Here is a 20681-nt window from a genome sequence, read left to right on the forward strand (position 1 = left end):
TGTCTGTTTGAAGTGCATCATGTCTGCTTGAAGTGCATCATGTCTGCTTGAAGTGCATCATGTCTGCCTGAAGTGCATCATGTCTGCTTGAAGTGCATCATGACTGTTTGAAGTGCATCATGTCTGCTTGAAGTGCATCAGGTCTGCTTGAAGTGCATCATGTCAGCTTGAAGTGCATCATGTCTGCTTGAAGTGCATCAGGAGGGTTGAGAGACAGGTTCTTGTGTTTGAGGTAGTTGGTGTCGTCTCAAGATGATAATTGCGAGAAGTCATTATTAAGAACGGCTTCTTTGATGGCCTCTGAGATATCTCTCTGAGCGCTATATTAGTTGGTCTGTATATTACTTGGTCAATGTCACTGACATTTCTCATAGGTTGTGTTAATGACTCTGACTGTGGCTGCCATCGTCTTGGGTGATGCCTTGAGACTCTCCTGGAGGTTACCTTTATCTTATTAACAAAAAAACTGATTGTTAAAAATTTGACACAAACCCTGTGGAGGTTTGAAGGAATAAACCTAATTGATTGGAGTTGCATGGAGAGTTGAGGAAGGGGGAATAGTTGATTGTACCGCAAGGTACACGTAGGTACACGACAAGGTACACGGAGACCAGGAGGCATGGCAGGATGTGCAGAATGCCCCCGTTGAAGAGCGGAGGTGCAACAGGTACTCTGAGAGAGAACTATCAACACCAGAGGCCCGAGACTGTTCAACACGCTTCCACTACACATAAGGGACATAACTGGCCGACCCCTCACAGTGTTCAAGAGAGAACTATCAACATCAGAGGTCCGAGACTGTTCAACACGCTTCCACTACACATAAGGGACATAACTGGCCGACCCCTCACAGTGTTCAAGAGAGAACTATCAACATCAGAGGCCCGAGACTGTTCAACACGCTTCCACTACACATAAGGGACATAACTGGCCGACCCCTCACAGTGTTCAAGAGAGAACTATCAACATCAGAGGCCCGAGACTGTTCAACACGCTTCCACTACACATAAGGGACATAACTGGCCGACCCCTCACAGTGTTCAAGAGAGAACTATCAACATCAGAGGCCCGAGACTGTTCAACACGCTTCCACTACACAAAAGGGACATAACTGGCCGACCCCTCACAGTGTTCAAGAGAGAACTATCAACATCAGAGGTCCGAGACTGTTCAACACGCTTCCACTACACATAAGGGGCATAACTGGCCGACCCCTTACAGTGTTCAAGAGAGAACTATCAACATCAGAGGCTCGAGACTGTTCAACACGCTTCCACTACACATAAGGGGCATAACTTGCCGACCCCTCACAGTGTTCAAGAGAGAACTATCAACATCAGAGGCCCGAGACTGTTCAACACGCTTCCACTACACATAAGGGACATAACTGGCCGACCCCTCACAGTGTTCAAGAGAGAACTATCAACATCAGAGGCCCGAGACTGTTCAACACGCTTCCACTACACATAAGGGACATAACTGGCCGACCCCTCACAGTGTTCAAGAGAGAACTATCAACATCAGAGGCCCGAGACTGTTCAACACGCTTCCACTACACATAAGGGGCATAACTGGCCGACCCCTTACAGTGTTCAAGAGAGAACTATCAACATCAGAGGTCCGAGACTGTTCAACACGCTTCCACTACACATAAGGGGCATAACTGGCCGACCCCTTCCAGTGTTCAAGAGAGAACTATCAACATCAGAGGTCCGAGACTGTTCAACACGCTTCCACTACACATAAGGGGCATAACTGGCCGACCCCTCACAGTGTTCAAGAGAGAACTATCAACATCAGAGGCCCGAGACTGTTCAACACGCTTCCACTACACATAAGGGACATAACTGGCCGACCCCTCACAGTGTTCAAGAGAGAACTATCAACATCAGAGGCCCGAGACTGTTCAACACGCTTCCACTACACATAAGGGGCATAACTGACCGACCCCTTACAGTGTTCAAGAGAGAACTGGATAAGCACCTCCAAAGGATACCTGATCAACCAGGCTGTGACTCATACGTCAGGCTGCGAGCAGCCGCGTCCAACAGCCTGTTTGATCAGTCCAGCAACCAAGAGGCCTGGTCGACGACCGGGCCGCGGGGACGCTGAGCCCCGGAAGCACCTCAAGGTAGGGGGAATGGCAACTGCTGGAAAGGGATTTTGGAGTTGATATAATTCCAACACTTGCCACAGGCACACATAAACAGGGTACCATCAGTAGCGTGTGAGACGCTAGCAAACATTAGAACATTGTTTAGGAACCTAATTCAGGGCTTTTTCAAGGCAATGTAAACAACATTGGTTAGGACCAATACTGGAATTCGTATACTGGAATATATGAATCAAGGTTAGTGCCAGAACTAAGGGTTTTAAGCTCTGAGGAAAGGTTAAGGAAACTGAATGTCACAATCAGACTGAAGAGATAAGATAAAGAAATTTTTAGGAAAAAGTGTTAAGCCATTACGACTATATAGCATTTAGAAGGGACGAGGAAAATGATTTAGGATAGGACGGACGTAAGGAATGGTGCCCAACCACTTGGACGGTCAGGGATTGAACTCCGACCTGCAAGAAGCGAGACCATCGTTCTCCCGTCTAGCCCAAGTGGCTGGGCGAACCACAGAGATGAAATTAGACATGATCTCAACATTTAAGGTACTAAGGGATTCAACAAGTTGAGTAAGGGCTCTTAAAAGAGAGAGATATGCCAGGTCGAGAAGACACAACTGGAAGCTGGTAACGAAAATGAGTCGACGAAATGTAAGGACATGCTGGTACCTGTACGGCAGGTGAGGCAGCCCGTCCTCTCCATGACCCACAATGTCACAAAAATGGTGTACTAACTTACCCGAACCTAACCTATGGAGTCGAAGGTAGAAAGCGATCTGTCAGCTTGCGAGCCACTATGATTTATAATGCATCATATTTTGACGACAAATTACGATGTATCCGCGAGGACGGGTTGGGTGGACAGGTAGAACATACTGAAAGAAAAAGTTGAAGAAACCTCCATCCACAACTTTGGGACCAGAGTCTACAAAGAATTAAAACATTAGAATAGTTGAATTATATAGGAACAGGTAGAGGAAGGTCAAGAGGCGGGGCATAAAGATATTGACCTCACGTCCTCGTAATCGCTGATGGGTAGGTCAATATTGACCTCATATTGGGTTAAGATCACGTCTTAGTGATGCTGGTGGAGTTCCCTTTCCCTTAGAACATAAGAACAAAGGTAACTGCAGAAGACCTATTGGCCCATACGAGGCAGCTTCTATCTATAATCACCCAATCCCACTCATATACATGTCCAACCCACGCTTGAAACAATCGAGGTTGTGTTCCCTTGTGTTGCTTCTCTGTATAAACACAATCAACTGGTCGAAGAGAACGAATGGTGCCCAACCAACTGGACTGTCGGGGATTGAACGCCGACCTGTATGATGCGAGACAGTCGCTCTACCGTCCAGGCCAAGTAGTTGAGCCATAAACAAAAGAGTGCTGGAGAGCGAATAGTAAGCAGGCGATGAGTCACAATGACGTGGCTGAAGTTTACCAGACCACACACTAGAAGGTGAAGGGACGACGACGTTTCGGTCCGTCCTGGACCATTCTCAAGTCGATAGACTTGAGAATTGAATCGACTTGAGAATGGTCCAGGACGGACCGAAACGTCGTCGTCCCTTCACCTTCTAGTGTGTGGTCTGGTCAACAGCGAATAGTAACTTGTACTCTCCACTCCTCACATTAGACATAGCTACCCTGGTATCTTTTGGATATTGCGGATTAAGGAATTCGTCTTTAATAGAACAGGATCTAATGAATACTTAATGATCAGTTGAAATACAGTATTTCATCTACCTGATTATTGCTTGATGTGGCTGCTAACTAGTCTGCCCCTAATGGCTTTGATCAGAGCTCGTTGAGAGATAATTGCATTAACTAATTATACTTGTAATACTCTGTTGTTTATATTTTTTGGTTATACCATGGAATGTTGTTATACCAGAACAATTGACTGATACTTACGTCTATAATCACACATATAATCGCAATTTCATGTAATGTACCCATTGTATATTACATGAAATTGCAGACTTGGACCCAGATTCACGAAGCAGTTACGCAAGTACTAACGAACGCGTATATCTTTCCTGAACCTTTGGCGGCTCTGGTTGCAGTTATTAAACAGTTTACTAGCGTGAAAACTTGCCAATTAACTGTTGTTATTGTTATAAACAGCCTCCTGGTGCTTCGCAGCTCATTAACTGTTTGATAATAGTAAACAAAGCCGCAAATGATTGAGAAAAGATGTACAGGTTCGTAAGTGCTTGCGTAACTGCTTCGTGAATCTGGCCCCCCCCCCTGGCCTCAGTACAAGCAACGTTCTTTTCTGTACCTGACAAGTACAGCACATTACATAACTATAGCTGGTAATTTTGACCAGACCACACACTAGAAATTGAAGAGACGACGACGTTTCGTATGGGCCAATAGGCCTGCTGCGGTTCTCATTACTGCTATCCCCTACACCTGACTTTCCTCCTCAGCTCTCTCTTGCCTATTTAATGCCTGTCCCTACCTGTCCTCATCACAATCGACTTGAGAATGGTCCAGGACGGACCGAAACGTCGTCGTCTCTTCAATTTCTAGTGTGTGGTCTGGTCAACATACTTCAGCCACGTTATTGTGACTCATCGCCTGCATAGCTGGTAATGCTTTGTACAACACATTTCCCTGGTTTTCCTCCTGAAGTAATGCAATCACTGAGTTATTGCATGTTGAAGTCTGCAAGTCTTGAGCGACGTCGTTCCTTAGAGAGCCAAGCTTGTATGGAAAGGTGATGTAATTGGGTCGTTGGGTGATTTCAAGCGTTGGTTGCATATGTATTTGAAAGACTTTAGGCGGATTTAAATAGGTGCTGCCTCGTATGGACCAATAGGAGCTGCCTCATATGAACCAATAGGAGCTGCCTCGTATGGACCAATAGGAGCTGGCTGTATTTACAACTAAACGAGTTCAACTTGCAAATGTTGTAGAAGATTATGCACATATTTTATACACGTCCGTGTCTCACTTGCCGTATATTTCTTGTGAAGGTCAACCTCCCTCTCGTGCCAAACGTATCATTATGTATCTTTTTACGCATGTATCATTTTACGCATGATACAAGCGTACACATCTTCATGGATTTTGAGGGGAAAAAATGAGGTCCAATTTTACGACAGAGCTGAATTTGGTAAAATAGATTACCTCACAATTCTAATTAGCGTCAGCGAACCCAGCCTCACGATGATTGGTCCTGCGTCACACCTGCGTCATCCGCAGCAGGCGGTGACGCAGGCGGCTCTCCACAACAGCTGAGTCTCTCATCAACAGTAGAACACAGTCAATGATCTTTGTACACCAAAATGATTTTCTCCACAATGTAACGTTCTTTCAAACTCTTGACTCCTGGGGTCAGATTCACAAAGCAGTTACGCAAGGACTTACGAACGTGTACATCTTTCCTCAATCTTTGACGGCTTTGATAACATTTATTAAACAGTTTACAAGCACCAAAACTTGCCAATCAACTGTTGTTATTGTTATAAACAGCCTCCTGGTGCTTCGGAGCTCATTAACTGTTTAATAATTGTAAACAAAGCCGCCAAAGATTGAGAAAAGATGAACAGGTTCGTAAGTGCTTGAGTAACTGCTTCGTGAATCTGGCCTCTGGCCGTATAATGTGTAAATTAGAACTATTAACAATTATGTCACCGTCCCTGTGGCACAGTACTGTGTGCCGAGCGTTTAAATCACACGAGGAAAAGCTTTATGCGTATCTCAACTAACTTAACTTTGAATGATTATGTATAAATAAATAGTTTTACATATATGTATAATCCCTCCTGGTTGATACAGTCTTTTCCGCCATATTCTGAACATAAGAACATAAGAACAAAGGTAACTGCAGAAGGCCTATTGGCCCATACGAGGCAGCTCCTATTCTATAACCACCCAATCCCACTCATATACTTGTCCAACCCGTGCTTGAAACAATCGAGGGACCCCACCTCCACAATGTTACGCGGCAATTGGTTCCACAAATCAACAACCCTGAAAGATGTACGTGCCTGACCGGTTCTGGATGTTCTGGAAGATGTACGATGCCTGACCGGTTCCCTGCACGGGCTAAAAGGCGTTTTGTAAGCAATTTTCTTCACTGTTCCATTTGTAGTTCTCGTCCCATATTCTGGACTTAAATCTGAGGTGACAATCTTCGTATTTTCTTCCCCCCCAGCTTCAGATTCGTGTGTAAACCGGATCTGAAGGAGGGAGAGGGAGAGAGAGAGACAGAGAGAGACAGAGACAGAGAGAGAGACAGAGAGAGAGAGACAGAGAGAGAGACACAGAGAGAGAGACACAGACAGAGAGACAAAGACAGAGTGAGACAGAGAGAGAGAGAGAGAGACACAGACAGAGAGACAGAGAGAGAGACACAGACAGAGAGACAGAGACAAGGGGAACAGGTGACCGCTTCTTATAGCGTTATTATACAAATCATCGAGCATTGTTAACGTTGATAATTAAAGGAAAAACAACGTAAGGATCAGCGTCAATGGATTTAGAGTTGTAAAGATTTAGAGTTTAGAGTTGTAGGACGAGTGCTGTGGAGAGTTAGGACGAGTGCTGTGGAGAGACTGTGGATCGCGCAAAAGGGAAAGCAACGAAGAGAAAGGAAGCGCAGGCCCCTCAGAAAGTAAAGGAAGTACCTAAGCAAACATTAGTTGTGGGAGATTCCCAGATAAGGTATTTGGATAGAACGTTTTGTGCTAGAGATAGGGGGAACAGGTTAAGGGTTTGCTATCCCGGAGCTGGCATTGGTGATATTATAAACAACATGAATGATATTATGGCTGGTAATGGGAACAATCCCATTATTTGCATTAGCGTGGGAGGAAATGATGTTGGTCGAGTTAGGAGTGAGGAACTGATTCAGAGGTATAAAACAGCCATAGAGTTAGTTAGGAGCAAGGGAGGAATCCCGATCATATGTGGCATTCTTCCAAGAAAGGGAGTGGGAAATGAATGGATATCGAGGGCACTTGGTGTCAATTGCCGGCTGGAAAGATATTGCAAATCAAATGCAATATCTTTCATAGACAACTGGGAACACTTCTATGGAAGAAATGAAATGTATGCTCGTGATGGGGTGCATCTATCGAGAGCTGGGGTTGTTGCTGTTGCGAACTCGCTAGAAGAAGTGGTTAGAGGTGTTTGTTTGGGTTTAAACTGTTAGTAGATAGAGGTATGGGAATTGATTTGGAGGAAGGAGGTAATAAAAGTATGTGTTTGTGGGAGAAAGGAATTGGCAAAACGATCAGGGAAAGAGAAGGTCCGCAAAATAACAATTCACTTAGGGTATATTACACTAACAGTAGAAGTCTAAGAAATAAAATTAACGAATTAAATGCTCTTGTCTGCACAGAAAAAATAGATATTATTGCACTTACCGAAACGTGGATGAATGTAGAAAATAGAGAACTATTAGCTGAATATCAAATATATGGATTTAAACTATTTCACACAGATAGATATATTAGACGAGGAGGTGGAGTAGCCATATATGTTAGGGACAATTTGAAATGTAGTCTCAAAGAGGGAATCAAAACAGAGCCACACACAGAAACTATTTGGATTGAATTAAACGAAAAAGCTAATAATATTATAATAGGAGTAATATATAGGCCACCAAATTTAGACAGAATGGAAGCAAAGCATCTATGGGATGAAATATCTAGAGCATCTAGATCTAACAGTATTTATGTCATGGGTGACTTTAATTTTAGCGGAATAAACTGGTTGAACAAAACAGGGAATAGTGAAGCAGAAGATTTTCTAGAATTAATTGACGATTGCTTTCTTACGCAACACATTAAGGAACCAACACGGGAAAATAATATTTTAGATTTAGTGTTAACTAACAGGGAAACGCAAATTAATGACATCGAAATAGGGAGTGAGCTAGGGAGCAGTGATCACAAAGAAATCAGATTTAGCATAGAATGGAATAGACCAGTAGGAGAAAATTCTGTTAAAGTGCCAGATTTTCGAAAAGCTGATTTTAATAGCCTAAGAAATTTTTTGGGTCAAATTGATTGGAAAGGCTTGGGTATGGGGTGTGGGCCGGTCTTGGAGCGAGACATGAACCCAGCGATAGGTGACTTAAATGGGGATTTCGATGTGGATTCAATATATAACTTATTTAAGAATATTCTAAACAAAGCACAGGAACGTAGTATACCATACAAATTGAATAGATCGTATACTAATGACCCAAAGTGGATAACAAAGAATTTGAAGAACCTTATAGGTAAAAAGAGAGCTTGGTACAAAAGGATTAAAAATGGGGAGGTCACTTTAGAACAGGAATTCGTACAACTGGTTAGAAATGTTAAAAAAGAGATAAGGAAAGCAAAAAGAAACTATGAAGTTCGCATAGCAGGGCTAGCAAAGACAAATCCTAAAGGGTTTTTTCAGTTATATCGTACTAAGACTAGGGAAAGGATAGGTCTGTTAAAAACTGAGACAGGTCAAATAACAGATAGTGATGAAGAGATGAGTAGTATTTTTAATAAATATTTTGTATCTGTATTTACTAAAGAGGAACTTAACAATATGCCTTCAGCCGAACAAGTCTATGTGGGTGGGGACGAGGACAGGTTGACGAGTTTAGCAGTTACCAGGGAGGATGTTCTTAAACAAATAGTAAAACTCAAACCAAACAAATCCCCAGGGCCGGATGAAGTGTTTGCTAGGGTGCTTAAAGAATGCAAAGAGGAGCTTTGTGACCCACTGTCAACCATATTTAATAAATCAATAGAGTCAGGCAGAGTGCCAGAGTTTTGGAAAGTTGCTAATGTGATACCAGTTTTTAAGAAAGGAGATAGATCACTTGCGTCTAACTATCGACCAATTAGCCTAACGTCTATTGTGGGAAAGTTACTCGAATCTATAATAGCAAATAAAATTCGTCTTCATCTTGAAAAACATAAATTAATAATTGAGTCGCAACATGGTTTTATAAATGGCCGTTCATGTTTAACAAATTTGTTATCTTTTTATTCTAGCATTGTTGAGGCAGTTGATAGTGGTAAGGATTGCGATGTTGTATACCTTGACTTTAGCAAAGCTTTTGATACAGTGCCACATGAAAGACTGATTAAAAAAATAGAGTCTCATGGTATTGGGGGTGCTATATTAAGCTGGATTAGGGCATGGCTATACCAAAGGAAACAGAGAGTTAGTATAAATGGAATCAAGTCAGAGTGGGAAAATGTTGTAAGTGGAGTGCCTCAAGGCTCTGTCCTGGGACCTCTGTTGTTTATAATATATATAAATGATTTAGATTCAGGTTTGAGTAGCAACATTTGCAAATTTGCCGATGATACGAAAATCGGTAGGGAAATTAATTCGGAGGAGGACTCACTATCACTTCAAGTTGATCTAGATAGGGTTTTGAAATGGTCAAAGGATTGGCAGATGCAGTTTAATGCTGATAAATGTAAAGTTCTGAGGTTAGGTAATGATGATAGAGTTACAAGATACGAGCTAGATGGTGTTGTGATTGCGAAGTCGGATTGCGAAAGGGATCTGGGAGTTATGATTAGTAAGAATTTAAAACAAAAGGATCAATGCATAAATGTTCGTAATAAGGCAAATCGGACACTTGGATTTATTAATCGCAGCGTTAGTAACAAGACACCTGGTGTGGTTCTCAAGCTATATCTTGCTCTAGTTAGGCCCCATTTAGATTATGCAGTTCAGTTTTGGTCGCCATATTATAGAATGGATATAAATTCACTTGAACGTGTCCAGCGTAGGATGACTAAGTTAATTCCCCAAATTAGAAATCTTTCATATGAAGAAAGATTAACAAAGCTTAAGTTGCATTCACTGGAAAGGCGAAGAGTTAGGGGTGACATGATAGAGGTTTACAAGTGGATGAATGGACATAACCGGGGGGATATTAATAGGGTATTAAAAGTATCAACACAGGACAGAACACGAAACAATGGATATAAATTGGATAAGTTTAGATTTAGGAAAGACTTGGGTAAATACTGGTTCAGTAACAGGGTTGTTGATTTGTGGAACCAATTGCCGCGTAACATTGTGGAGGTGGGGTCCCTCGATTGTTTCAAGCACGGGTTGGACAAGTATATGAGTGGGATTGGGTGGTTATAGAATAGGAGCTGCCTCGTATGGGCCAATAGGCCTTCTGCAGTTACCTTTGTTCTTATGTTCTTATGTAAACAGGATAACATTGTTGGTGAACTGGTTGATAGGACCTGTTCCTGTTAACAGGTTGCCCGCAGACATGTCTGCGGCCCTAAACAAGTGCCTGCAGACATGTCTGCGGGCCTAAACAACTGCCTGCAGACATGTCTGCGGCCCTAAACAACTGCCTGCAGACATGTCTGTGGCCCTAAACAACTGCCTGCAGACATGTCTGTGGCCCTAAACAACTGCCTGCAGACATGTTTGTGGCCCTAAACAAGTGCCTGCAGACATGTCTGCGGCCCTAAACAACTGCCTGCAGACATGTCTGCGGCCCTAAACAACTGCCTGCAGACATGTCTGCGGCCCTAAACAACTGCCTGCAGACATGTCTCCGGCCCTAAACAAGTGCCTGCAGACTTGTCTGCGGCCCTAAACAACTGCCTGCAGACATGTCTCCGGCCCTAAACAAGTGCCAGCAGACATGTCTGCGGCCCTAAACAAGTGCCTGCAGACATGTCTGCGGCCCTAAACAAGTGCCAGCAGACATGTCTGTGGCCCTAAACAACTGCCTGCAGACATGTCTCCGGCCCTAAACAACTGCCTGCAGACATGTCTCCGGCCCTAAACAAGTGCCTGCAGACTTGTCTGCGGCCCTAAACAAGTGCCTGCAGACTTGTCTCCGGCCCTAAACAACTGCCTGCAGACATGTCTGCGGCCCTAAACAACTGCCTGCAGACATGTCTGCGGCCCTAAACAAGTGCCTGCAGACATGTCTGCGGCCCTAAACAAGTGCCTGCAGACATGTCTGTGGCCCTAAACAAGTGCCAGCAGACATGTCTGCGGCCCTAAACAACTGCCTGCAGACATGTCTGCGGCCCTAAACAACTGCCTGCAGACATGTCTGCGGCCGTAAACAACTGCCTGCAGACATGTCTGTGGCCCTAAACAAGTGCCAGCAGACATGTCTGCGGCCCTAAACAAGTGCCAGCAGACATGTCTGCTTCCAGAAACAACTTCTGTGTTGAATGCCATTCCAAAAAAAATAAAAGATCTCAACATTTGCAAAAAAACAAAAATCCATTTTAATTCCCGGAGTTAAAAGATAATATTTACATTTCTCTCTCTCATAAATTCTGGACAAAAATAAAGAACATATGATCAAGAAAATCTATTAATTCTATATAATCTTACGTGCATAATCAGTGGGCTCACTCTGAACATATTTTAATCCGATATGCAAATCTCTTCACACACACACACACAGATAACAAATCTCTTATGCAGATTGGAGAATCCTCTTAGGGGCCTATCGCTGATTTGAGGTCCTCTTTAACACGAGGAAGAATGATGATAGAGAGAGAGAAAGAGAAAACGAGAGAGAGAGAGAGAGAGGGAGGGAGACAAGAGATGGAGAGAGAGAGAGAGAGAGAGGGAGGGAGACAAGAGATGGAGAGAGAGAGAGAGAGAGAGAGAGAGAGAGAGAGAGAGAGAGAGAGAGAGAGAGAGAGAGAGAGAGAGAGAGAGAGAGCTCAGACGTAACGATGAAGTGAGGAAAGAGAGAAAGAGTGAGAGAAGAGGGGGAGGGGAAATAGACAAGAGATAGTGAGGAAAAAATGGATGTAAAATATATATACATTCGTGTCCGATAGAGGATTTTCCTGCCTTCAGGACGTGAATACTGCAGGCGGTGACGCCTTTACCCCCAGGGGTGGTGACACCTTCACCCCCAGGGGTGGTGACACCTTCACCCCCAGGGGTGGTGATACCTTCACCCCCAGGGGTAGTGACGCCTTCACCCCCAGGGGTGGTGACATCTTCACCCCTGGGGGTGGTGACACCTTCACCCCCAGGGGTGGTGACACCTTCACCCCCAGGGGTGGTGACGCCTTCACCCCCAGGGGTGGTGACGCCTTCACCCCCAGGGGTGGTGACACCTTCACCCCCAGGGGTGGTGACACCTTCACCCCCAGGGGTGGTGACACCTTCACCCCCAGGGGTGGTGACACCTTCACCCCCAGGGGTGGTGATACCTTCACCCCCAGGGGTAGTGACACCTTCACCCCCAGGGGTGGTGACACCTTCACCCCCAGGGGTGGTGACACCTTCACCCCCAGGGGTGGTGACGCCTTCACCCCCAGGGGTGGTGACGCCTTCACCCCCAGGGGTGGTGACACCTTCACCCCCAGGGGTGGTGACGCCTTCACCCCCAGGGGTGGTGACGCCTTCACCCCCAGGGGTGGTGACGTCTTCACCCCCAGGGGTGGTGACGCCTTCACCCCCAGGGGTGGTGACGCCTTCACCCCCAGGGGTGGTGACGCCTTCACCCCCAGGGGTGGTGACACCTTCACCCCCAGGGGTGGTGACGCCTTCACCCCCAGGGGTGGTGACGCCTTCACCCCCAGGGGTGGTGACGTCTTCACCCCCAGGGGTGGTGACGCCTTCACCCCCAGGGGTGGTGACACCTTCACCCCCAGGGGTGGTGACGCATACACCGCCAGGGGTGGTGACGTCTTCACCCCCAGGGGTGGTGACGCCTTCACCCCCAGGGGTGGTGACACCTTCACCCCAGGAGTGGTGACACCTTCACCCCCAGGGGTGGTGACGCCTTCACCCCCAGGGGTGGTGACGCCTTCACCCCCAGGAGTGGTGACACCTTCACCCCCAGGGGTGGTGACGCCTTCACCCCCAGGGGTGGTGACGCCTTCACCCCCAGGGGTGGTGACACCTTCACCCCCAGGAGTGGTGACACCTTCACCCCCAGGGGTGGTGACGCCTTCACCCCCAGGGGTGGTGACACCTTCACCCCTGGGGGTGGTGACACCTTCACCCCCAGGGGTGGTGACGCCTTCACCCCCAGGGGTGGTGACACCTTCACCCCTGGGGGTGGTGACGCCTTCACCCCCAGGGGTGGTGACACCTTCACCCCCAGGGGTGGTGACACTTTCACCCCTGGGGGTGGTGACACCTTCACCCCCAGGGGTGGTGACACTTTCACCCCTGGGGGTGGTGACGCCTTTACCCCCAGGGGTGGTGACACCTTCACCGCTGGGGGTGGTGACGCCTTTACCCCCTGGGGGTGGTGACGCCTTTACCCCCTGGGGGTGGTGACGCCTTTACCCCCAGGGGTGGTGACACCTTCACCCCCAGGGGTGGTGACGCCTTTACCCCCAGGGGTGGTGACACCTTCACCCCCAGGGGTGGTGACGCCTTTACCCCCTGGGGGTGGTGACGCCTTTACCCCCTGGGGGTGGTGACGCCTTTACCCCCTGGGGGTGGTGACGCCTTTACCCCCAGGGGTGGTGACACCTTCACCCCCAGGGGTGGTGACGCCTTCACCCCCAGGGGTGGTGACGCCTTCACCCCCAGGGGTGGTGACGCCTTCACCCCCAGGGGTGGTGACGCCTTCACCCCCAGGGGTGGTGACGCCTTCACCCCCAGGGGTGGTGACGCCTTCACCCCCAGGGGTGGTGACGCCTTCACCCCCAGGGGTGGTGACGCCTTCACCCCCAGGGGTGGTGACGCCTTCACCCCCAGGGGTGGTGACGCCTTCACCCCCAGGGGTGGTGACGCCTTCACCCCCAGGGGTGGTGACGCCTTCACCCCCAGGGGTGGTGACGCCTTCACCCCCAGGGGTGGTGACGCCTTCACCCCCAGGGGTGGTGACGCCTTCACCCCCAGGGGTGGTGACGCCTTCACCCCCAGGGGTGGTGACGCCTTCACCCCCAGGGGTGGTGACGCCTTCACCCCCAGGGGTGGTGACGCCTTCACCCCCAGGGGTGGTGACGCCTTCACCCCCAGGGGTGGTGACGCCTTCACCCCCAGGGGTGGTGACGCCTTCACCCCCAGGGGTGGTGACGCCTTCACCCCCAGGGGTGGTGACGCCTTCACCCCCAGGGGTGGTGACGCCTTCACCCCCAGGGGTGGTGACGCCTTCACCCCCAGGGGTGGTGACGCCTTCACCCCCAGGGGTGGTGACGCCTTCACCCCCAGGGGTGGTGACGCCTTCACCCCCAGGGGTGGCGACGCCTTCACCCCCAGGGGTGGTGACGCCTTCACCCCCAGGGGTGGTGAAGGTACCACAGGGGTGGTGACGCCTTCACCCCCAGGGGTGGTGACGCCTTCACCCCCAGGGGTGGTGACGCCTTCACCCCCAGGGGTGGTGAAGGTACCACAGGGGTAGTGGGGGTGCCTTCACCCCCAGGGGTGGTGACGCCTTCACCCCCAGGGGTGGTGACGCCTTCACCCCCAGGGGTGGTGAAGGTACCACAGGGGTGGTGACGCCTTCACCCCCAGGGGTGGCGTAGGTGGTGACGCCTTCACCCCCAGGGGTGGTGACGCCTTCACCCCCAGGGGTGGTGACGCCTTCACCCCCAGGGGTGGTGACGCCTTCACCCCCAGGGGTGGTGACGCCTTCATCCCCAGGAGTGGTGACACCTTCACCCCCAGGGGTGGTGACACCCTCACCCCCAGGGGTGTAGGTGGTGACACCTTCACCCCAGGGGTGGTGACACCTGCACCCCCAGGGGTGGTGACGACTTCACCCCCAGGGGTGGTGACGCCTTCACCCCCAGCGGTGGTGACGCCTTCACCCCCAGGGGTGGTGACACCTTCACCCCCAGGGGTGGCGTAGGTGGTGACGCCTTCACCCCCAGGGGTGGTGACGCCTTCACCCCCAGGGGTGGTGACGCCTTCACCCCCAGGGGTGGTGACGCCTTCATCCCCAGGAGTGGTGACACCTTCACCCCCAGGGGTGGTGACACCTTCACCCCCAGGGGTGGTGACGCCTTCACCCCCAGGGGTGGTGACGCCTTCACCCCCAGGGGTGGTGACGCCTTCATCCCCAGGAGTGGTGACACCTTCACCCCCAGGGGTGGTGACACCTTCACCCCCAGGGGTGGTGTAGGTGGTGACGCCTTCACCCCCAGGGGTGGTGACACCTTCACCCCCAGGGGTGGTGACACCTTCACCCCCAGGGGTGGTGACACCTTCACCCCCAGGGGTGGTGATACCTTCACCCCCAGGGGTGGTGACACCTTCACCCCCAGGGGTGGTGACACCTTCACCCCCAGGGGTGGTGACACCTTCACCCCCAGGGGTGGCGTAGGTGGTGACGCCTTCACCCCCAGGGGTGGTGACGCCTTCACCCCCAGTGGTGGTGACACCTTCACCCCCAGGGGTGGTGACACCTTCACCCCCAGGGGTGGTGACGCCTTCACCCCCAGGGGTGGTGACACCTTCACCCCCAGGGGTGGTGTAGGTTGTGACACCTTCACCCCCAGGGGTGGTGTAGGCGGTTGCCATGGCTACAGTACCACAATGGTTGCCATGGTTATAGTACCACAATGGTTGCCATGGCTACAGTACCACAATGGTTGCCATGGCTACAGTACTACAATGGTTGCCATGGCTACAGTACTACAATGGTTGCCATGGCTACAGTACCACAATGGTTGCCATGGCTACAGTACCACAATGGTTGCCATGGTTACAGTACCACAATGGTTGCCATGGCTACAGTACCACAATGGTTGCCATGGCTACAGTACCATAATGGTTGCCATGGCTACAGTACCACAATGGTTGCCATGGCTACAGTACTACAATGGTTGCCATGGCTACAGTACTACAATGGTTGCCATGGCTACAGTACCACAATGGTTGCCATGGCTACAGTACTACAATGGTTGCCATGGCTACAGTACCACAATGGTTGCCATGGCTACAGTACCACAATGGTTGCCATGGCTACAGTACCACAATGGTTGCCATGGCTACAGTACCACAATGGTTGCCATGGCTACAGTACTACAATGGTTGCCATGGCTACAGTACCACAATGGTTGCCATGGCTACAGTACCACAATGGTTGCCATGGTTACAGTACCACAATGGTTGCCATGGCTACAGTACCACAATGGTTGCCATGGCTACAGTACCACAATGGTTGCCATAGCTACAGTACCACAATGGTTGCCATGGCTACAGTACCACAATGGTTGCCATGGTTACAGTACCACAATGGTTGCCATGGCTACAGTACCACAATGGTTGCCATGGTTACAGTACCACAATGGTTGCCATGGCTACAGTACCACAATGGTTGCCATGGCTACAGTACCACAATGGTTGCCATGGCTACAGTACTACAATGGGTGCCATGGCTACAGTACCACAATGGTTGCCATGGTTACAGTACCACAATGGTTGCCATGGCTTCAGTACCACAATGGTTGCCATGGCTACAGTACCACAATGGTTGCCATGGCTACAGTACTGCAATGGTTGCCATGGCTACAGTACCACAATGGTTGCCATGGTTACAGTACCACAATGGTTGCCATGGTTACAGTACCACAATGGTTGCCATGGCTACAGTACCACAATGGTTGCCATGGTTACAGTACCACAATGGTTGCCATGGCTACTGTACCACAATGGTTGCCATGGCTACAGTACCACAATGGTTGCCATGGCTACAGTACTACAATGGTTGCCATGGCTACAGTACCACAATGGTTGCCATGGTTACAGTACCACAATGGTTGCCATGGCTACAGTACTACAATGGTTGCCATGGCTACAGTACTACAATGGTTGCCATGGCTACAGTACTACAATGGTTGCCATGGCTACAGTACCACAATGGTTGCCATGGCTACAGTACCACAATGGTTGCCATGGCTACAGTACCACAATGGTTGCCATGGCTACAGTACCACAATGGTTGCCATGGCTACAGTATCACAATGGTTGCCATGGCTACAGTACCACAATGGTTGCAAGGCTACAGTACCACAATGGTTGTCATGGCTACAGTACCACAATGGTTGCCATGGTTACAGTACCACAATGGTTGTCATGGCTACAGTACCACAATGGTTGCCATGGCTACAGTACCACAATGGTTGCAATGGCTACAGTACCACAATGGTAGCCATGGTTACAGTACCACAATGGTTGCCATGGTTACAGTACCACAATGGTTGCCATGGTTACAGTACCACAATGGTTGCCATGGCTACAGTACTACAATTTTTGCCATGGCTACAGTACCACAATGGTTGCCATGGCTACAGTACCACAATGGTTGCCATGGTTACAGTACCACAATGGTTGCCATGGCTACAGTACCACAATGGTTGCCATGGCTACAGTACCACAATGGTTGCCATGGCTACAGTACCACAATGGTTGCCATGGCTACAGTACTACAATGGTTGCCATGGCTACAGTACCACAATGGTTGCCATGGCTACAGTACCACAATGGTTGCCATGGCTACAGTACCACAATCGTTGCCATGGTTACGCTACTACAGTGGTTGCCATGGCTACCTAACAACACACACACTAAAATTTAGAAACAAATGACTCAACTACTGAGGGTAGAGAGACGGAGAGAGTGAGCTCTATCTACTATCTACTATCTACCTACTATCCACTATCTATTTACTATCTAAATATTGGTCTATTTACAGCTATTTGACCGTTTAATCTATTAAAACATTTGGAGAGTAAAATATTCTTTTTTGTGTGTGTTTCCTACAGTTGATAATTGCAACCCGTCCTCAAGAGCAAGTCCATTCCATCCAGCGGTCGACCTCAAAGACACTTTCATCAATTTTTAACATGCTGTTCATTCATAAACAGGGGGAGTTTGGCGGGTGGATGGAATGGTCTTTGTTTATGAGGACGGGCTGAATTAATTTATCGTCTAATATGGGCTCCCTGGCAAGGGCTCGAACACAGGGCAAATCGGTGGCGAGGCGAGGGACGAGAATGTTACCACTATGTAGGGACAGGCTGGAGAGACAGTGGATTATTTATGATTATTTTCGACCACAGACGTGGCCAGACATTTACAATGCTAACCAGCATATATACATTTCCTTATCTCCTCTATGGACAGGGTGAGACATCTGTTAATCATATAGTTCAGTGTTTTATTGAACAATCAACCACAGAAGGTGATTGTAGTGCTTTGAAAATGCTAACCAATTTTTAGGTTGGGAGCCGGTCGGCCGAGCGGACAGCACGCTGGACTTGTAATCCTGTGGTCCTGGGTTCCATCCCAGGCGCCAGCGAGAAACAATGGGCAGAGTTTCTTTCACCCTATGTCCCTGTTACCTAGCAGTAAAATAGGTACCTGGGTGTTAGTCAGCTGTCACGGGCTGCTTCCTGGGGGTGGAGGCCTGGTCTAGGACCGGGCCGCGGGGACACTAAAAGCCCCGAAATCATCTCAAGATAACCAAAGCTACATATATATATATATATATATATATATATATATATATATATATATATATATATATATATATATATATATATATATGTCGTACCTAGTAGCCAGAACGCACTTCTCGGCTTACTATTCAAGGCCCGATTTGCCTAATAAGCCAAGTTTTAAAAAATTAACATATTTTCTCTAATTTTTTTCTTATGAAATGATAAAGCTACCCATTTCATAATGTATTTGGTCCATTTTTTTTATTGGAGTTAAAATTAACGTAGATATATGACCGAACCTAACCAACCCTACCTAACCTAACCTAACCTATCTTTATAGGTTAGGTTAGGTTAGGTAGCCGAAAAAGTTAGGTTAGGTTAGGTAGGTTAGGTAGTGGAAAAACAATTAGTTCATGAAAACTTGGCTTAATAGGCAAATCGGACCTTGCATAGTAGGCATAGAAGTGCGTTCTGGCTACTAGGTACGACATATATATATATATATATATATATATATATATATATATATATATATATATATATATATATATATATATATATATATATATATATATATATATATATATATATATATATAAATACATATATTTACGTCTGTCCGACATAAACAGTGTTCGAGTGAACACAGAGTTAAGAGTATGGAGAGACAGGTTGGGGGGGGGGGAGGGGTCGTCACTTGTTTGATCCTCTCCCTCTCTTTCCTCACCTCTCCCCCCTCTCTCTGTCCTTCCCTCCCCTCTCTCCCCTCTCCCAGAACAATTACTCTTCCCCCTCCCTGTCTCGTGACCTCGATCACCCCTTGTCTGACTCACCCTCCTTCAGCACTGTGGTCCCTCCTCTACTGGTTCCCCTCTACTGGTCCCCCTCTACTGGTTCCCCTCTACTGGTCCCCCTCTACTGATCCCCCTCTACTGATCCCCCTCTACTGGTCCCCCTCTACTGGTCCCCCTCTACTGGTTCCCCTCTACTGGTCCCCCTCTACTGGTCCCCCTCTACTGGTCCCCCTCTACTGGTCCCCCTCTACTGGTCCCCCTCTACTGGTTCCCCTCTACTGGTTCCCCTCTACTGGTTCCCCTCTACTGGTTCCCCTCTACTGGTCCCCCTCTACTGGTCCCCCTCTACTGGTCCCCCTCTAGTGGTTCCCCTCTACTGGTCCCCCTCTACTGGTCCCCCTCTCTTGTATTACCCCCCCACAAGCTACTGACCTGCGTCACTCCCCTCCCCCTGGGTCACTCCCCTCCCCCTGGGTCACTCCCCTCCCCCTGCGTCACTCCCCTCTCCTGCGTCACTCCCCTCCCCCTGCGCCACTCCCCTCCCCCTGGGTCACTCCCCTCCCCCTGCGTCACTCCCCTCTCCTGCGTCACTCCCCTCCCCCTGCGTCACTCCCCTCCCCCTGGGTCACTCCCCTCCCCCTGCGTCACTCCCCTCCCCCTGCGTCACTCCCCTCCCCCTGCGTCACTCCCCTCCCCCTGCGTCACTCCCCTCTCCTGCGTCACTCCCCTCCCCCTGCGTCACTCCCCTCCCCCTGCGTCACTCCCCTCTCCTGCGTCACTCCCCTCCCCCTGCGTCACTCCCCTCCCCCTGCGTCACTCCCCTCTCCTGCGTCACTCCCCTCCCCCTGCGTCACTCCCCTCCCCTGGTGCGTGACCACCCGGGGGACAGGACTGCCTCATAATCACCCCAACACCACCTGCCTCATTCCTCACTCTCTTACCCCACCCCCCTGTCCATATGCCTCTTCCCCCTGCCCATTTACCCATCCCCCCGTCAACTGTTCCTGTCTAGACGGCATTGACCATTCCACCCCTTCTCTCCCCCCCCCCATTCCCCCTTTTTATATAAAAGTCTCCGACTGTTACTTGACAGGTTAGGAAGACTGGGATAGGAGCGTGTAGGTCGATATGGGAGGGGTTATTAGGGTACTGGGAAGGGTAGGGGGACATTCCCTTGGTCTGGGAGGGGTAGGGGGACATTCCCTTGGTCTGGGAGGGGTAGGTGGACATTCCCTTGGTCTGGGAGGGGTAGGGTGACCTTCCCTTGGTCTGGGAGGGGTAGGGGACCTTTCCCTTGGTCTGGGAGGGGTAGGGGGACATTCCCTTGGTCTGGGAGGGGTAGGGGACCTTTCCCTTGGTCTGGGAGGGGTAGGGGGACATTCCCTTGGCCTGGGAG

General features: G+C 49.2%; 2 protein-coding genes across 2 annotated transcripts in view; one reads left to right on the plus strand and one right to left on the minus strand.

The window, feature by feature from the left end:
• The window catches only part of LOC123766907 (adenylate cyclase type 8), a gene marked incomplete in the record, with an annotated part of 567973 nt that overhangs the window by 267745 nt on the left and 279547 nt on the right, over positions 1 to 20681 (plus strand).
• LOC138353841 (uncharacterized) lies at positions 14506 to 15567 on the minus strand. The gene has a single exon (XM_069307262.1). It carries the CDS (start codon positions 15565 to 15567, stop codon positions 14506 to 14508), a length of 1062 nt encoding a protein of 353 aa, XP_069163363.1.

Source organism: Procambarus clarkii, chromosome 60 (assembly GCF_040958095.1).
Source record: "Procambarus clarkii isolate CNS0578487 chromosome 60, FALCON_Pclarkii_2.0, whole genome shotgun sequence".
Lineage (NCBI taxonomy): Eukaryota > Metazoa > Arthropoda > Malacostraca > Decapoda > Cambaridae > Procambarus > Procambarus clarkii.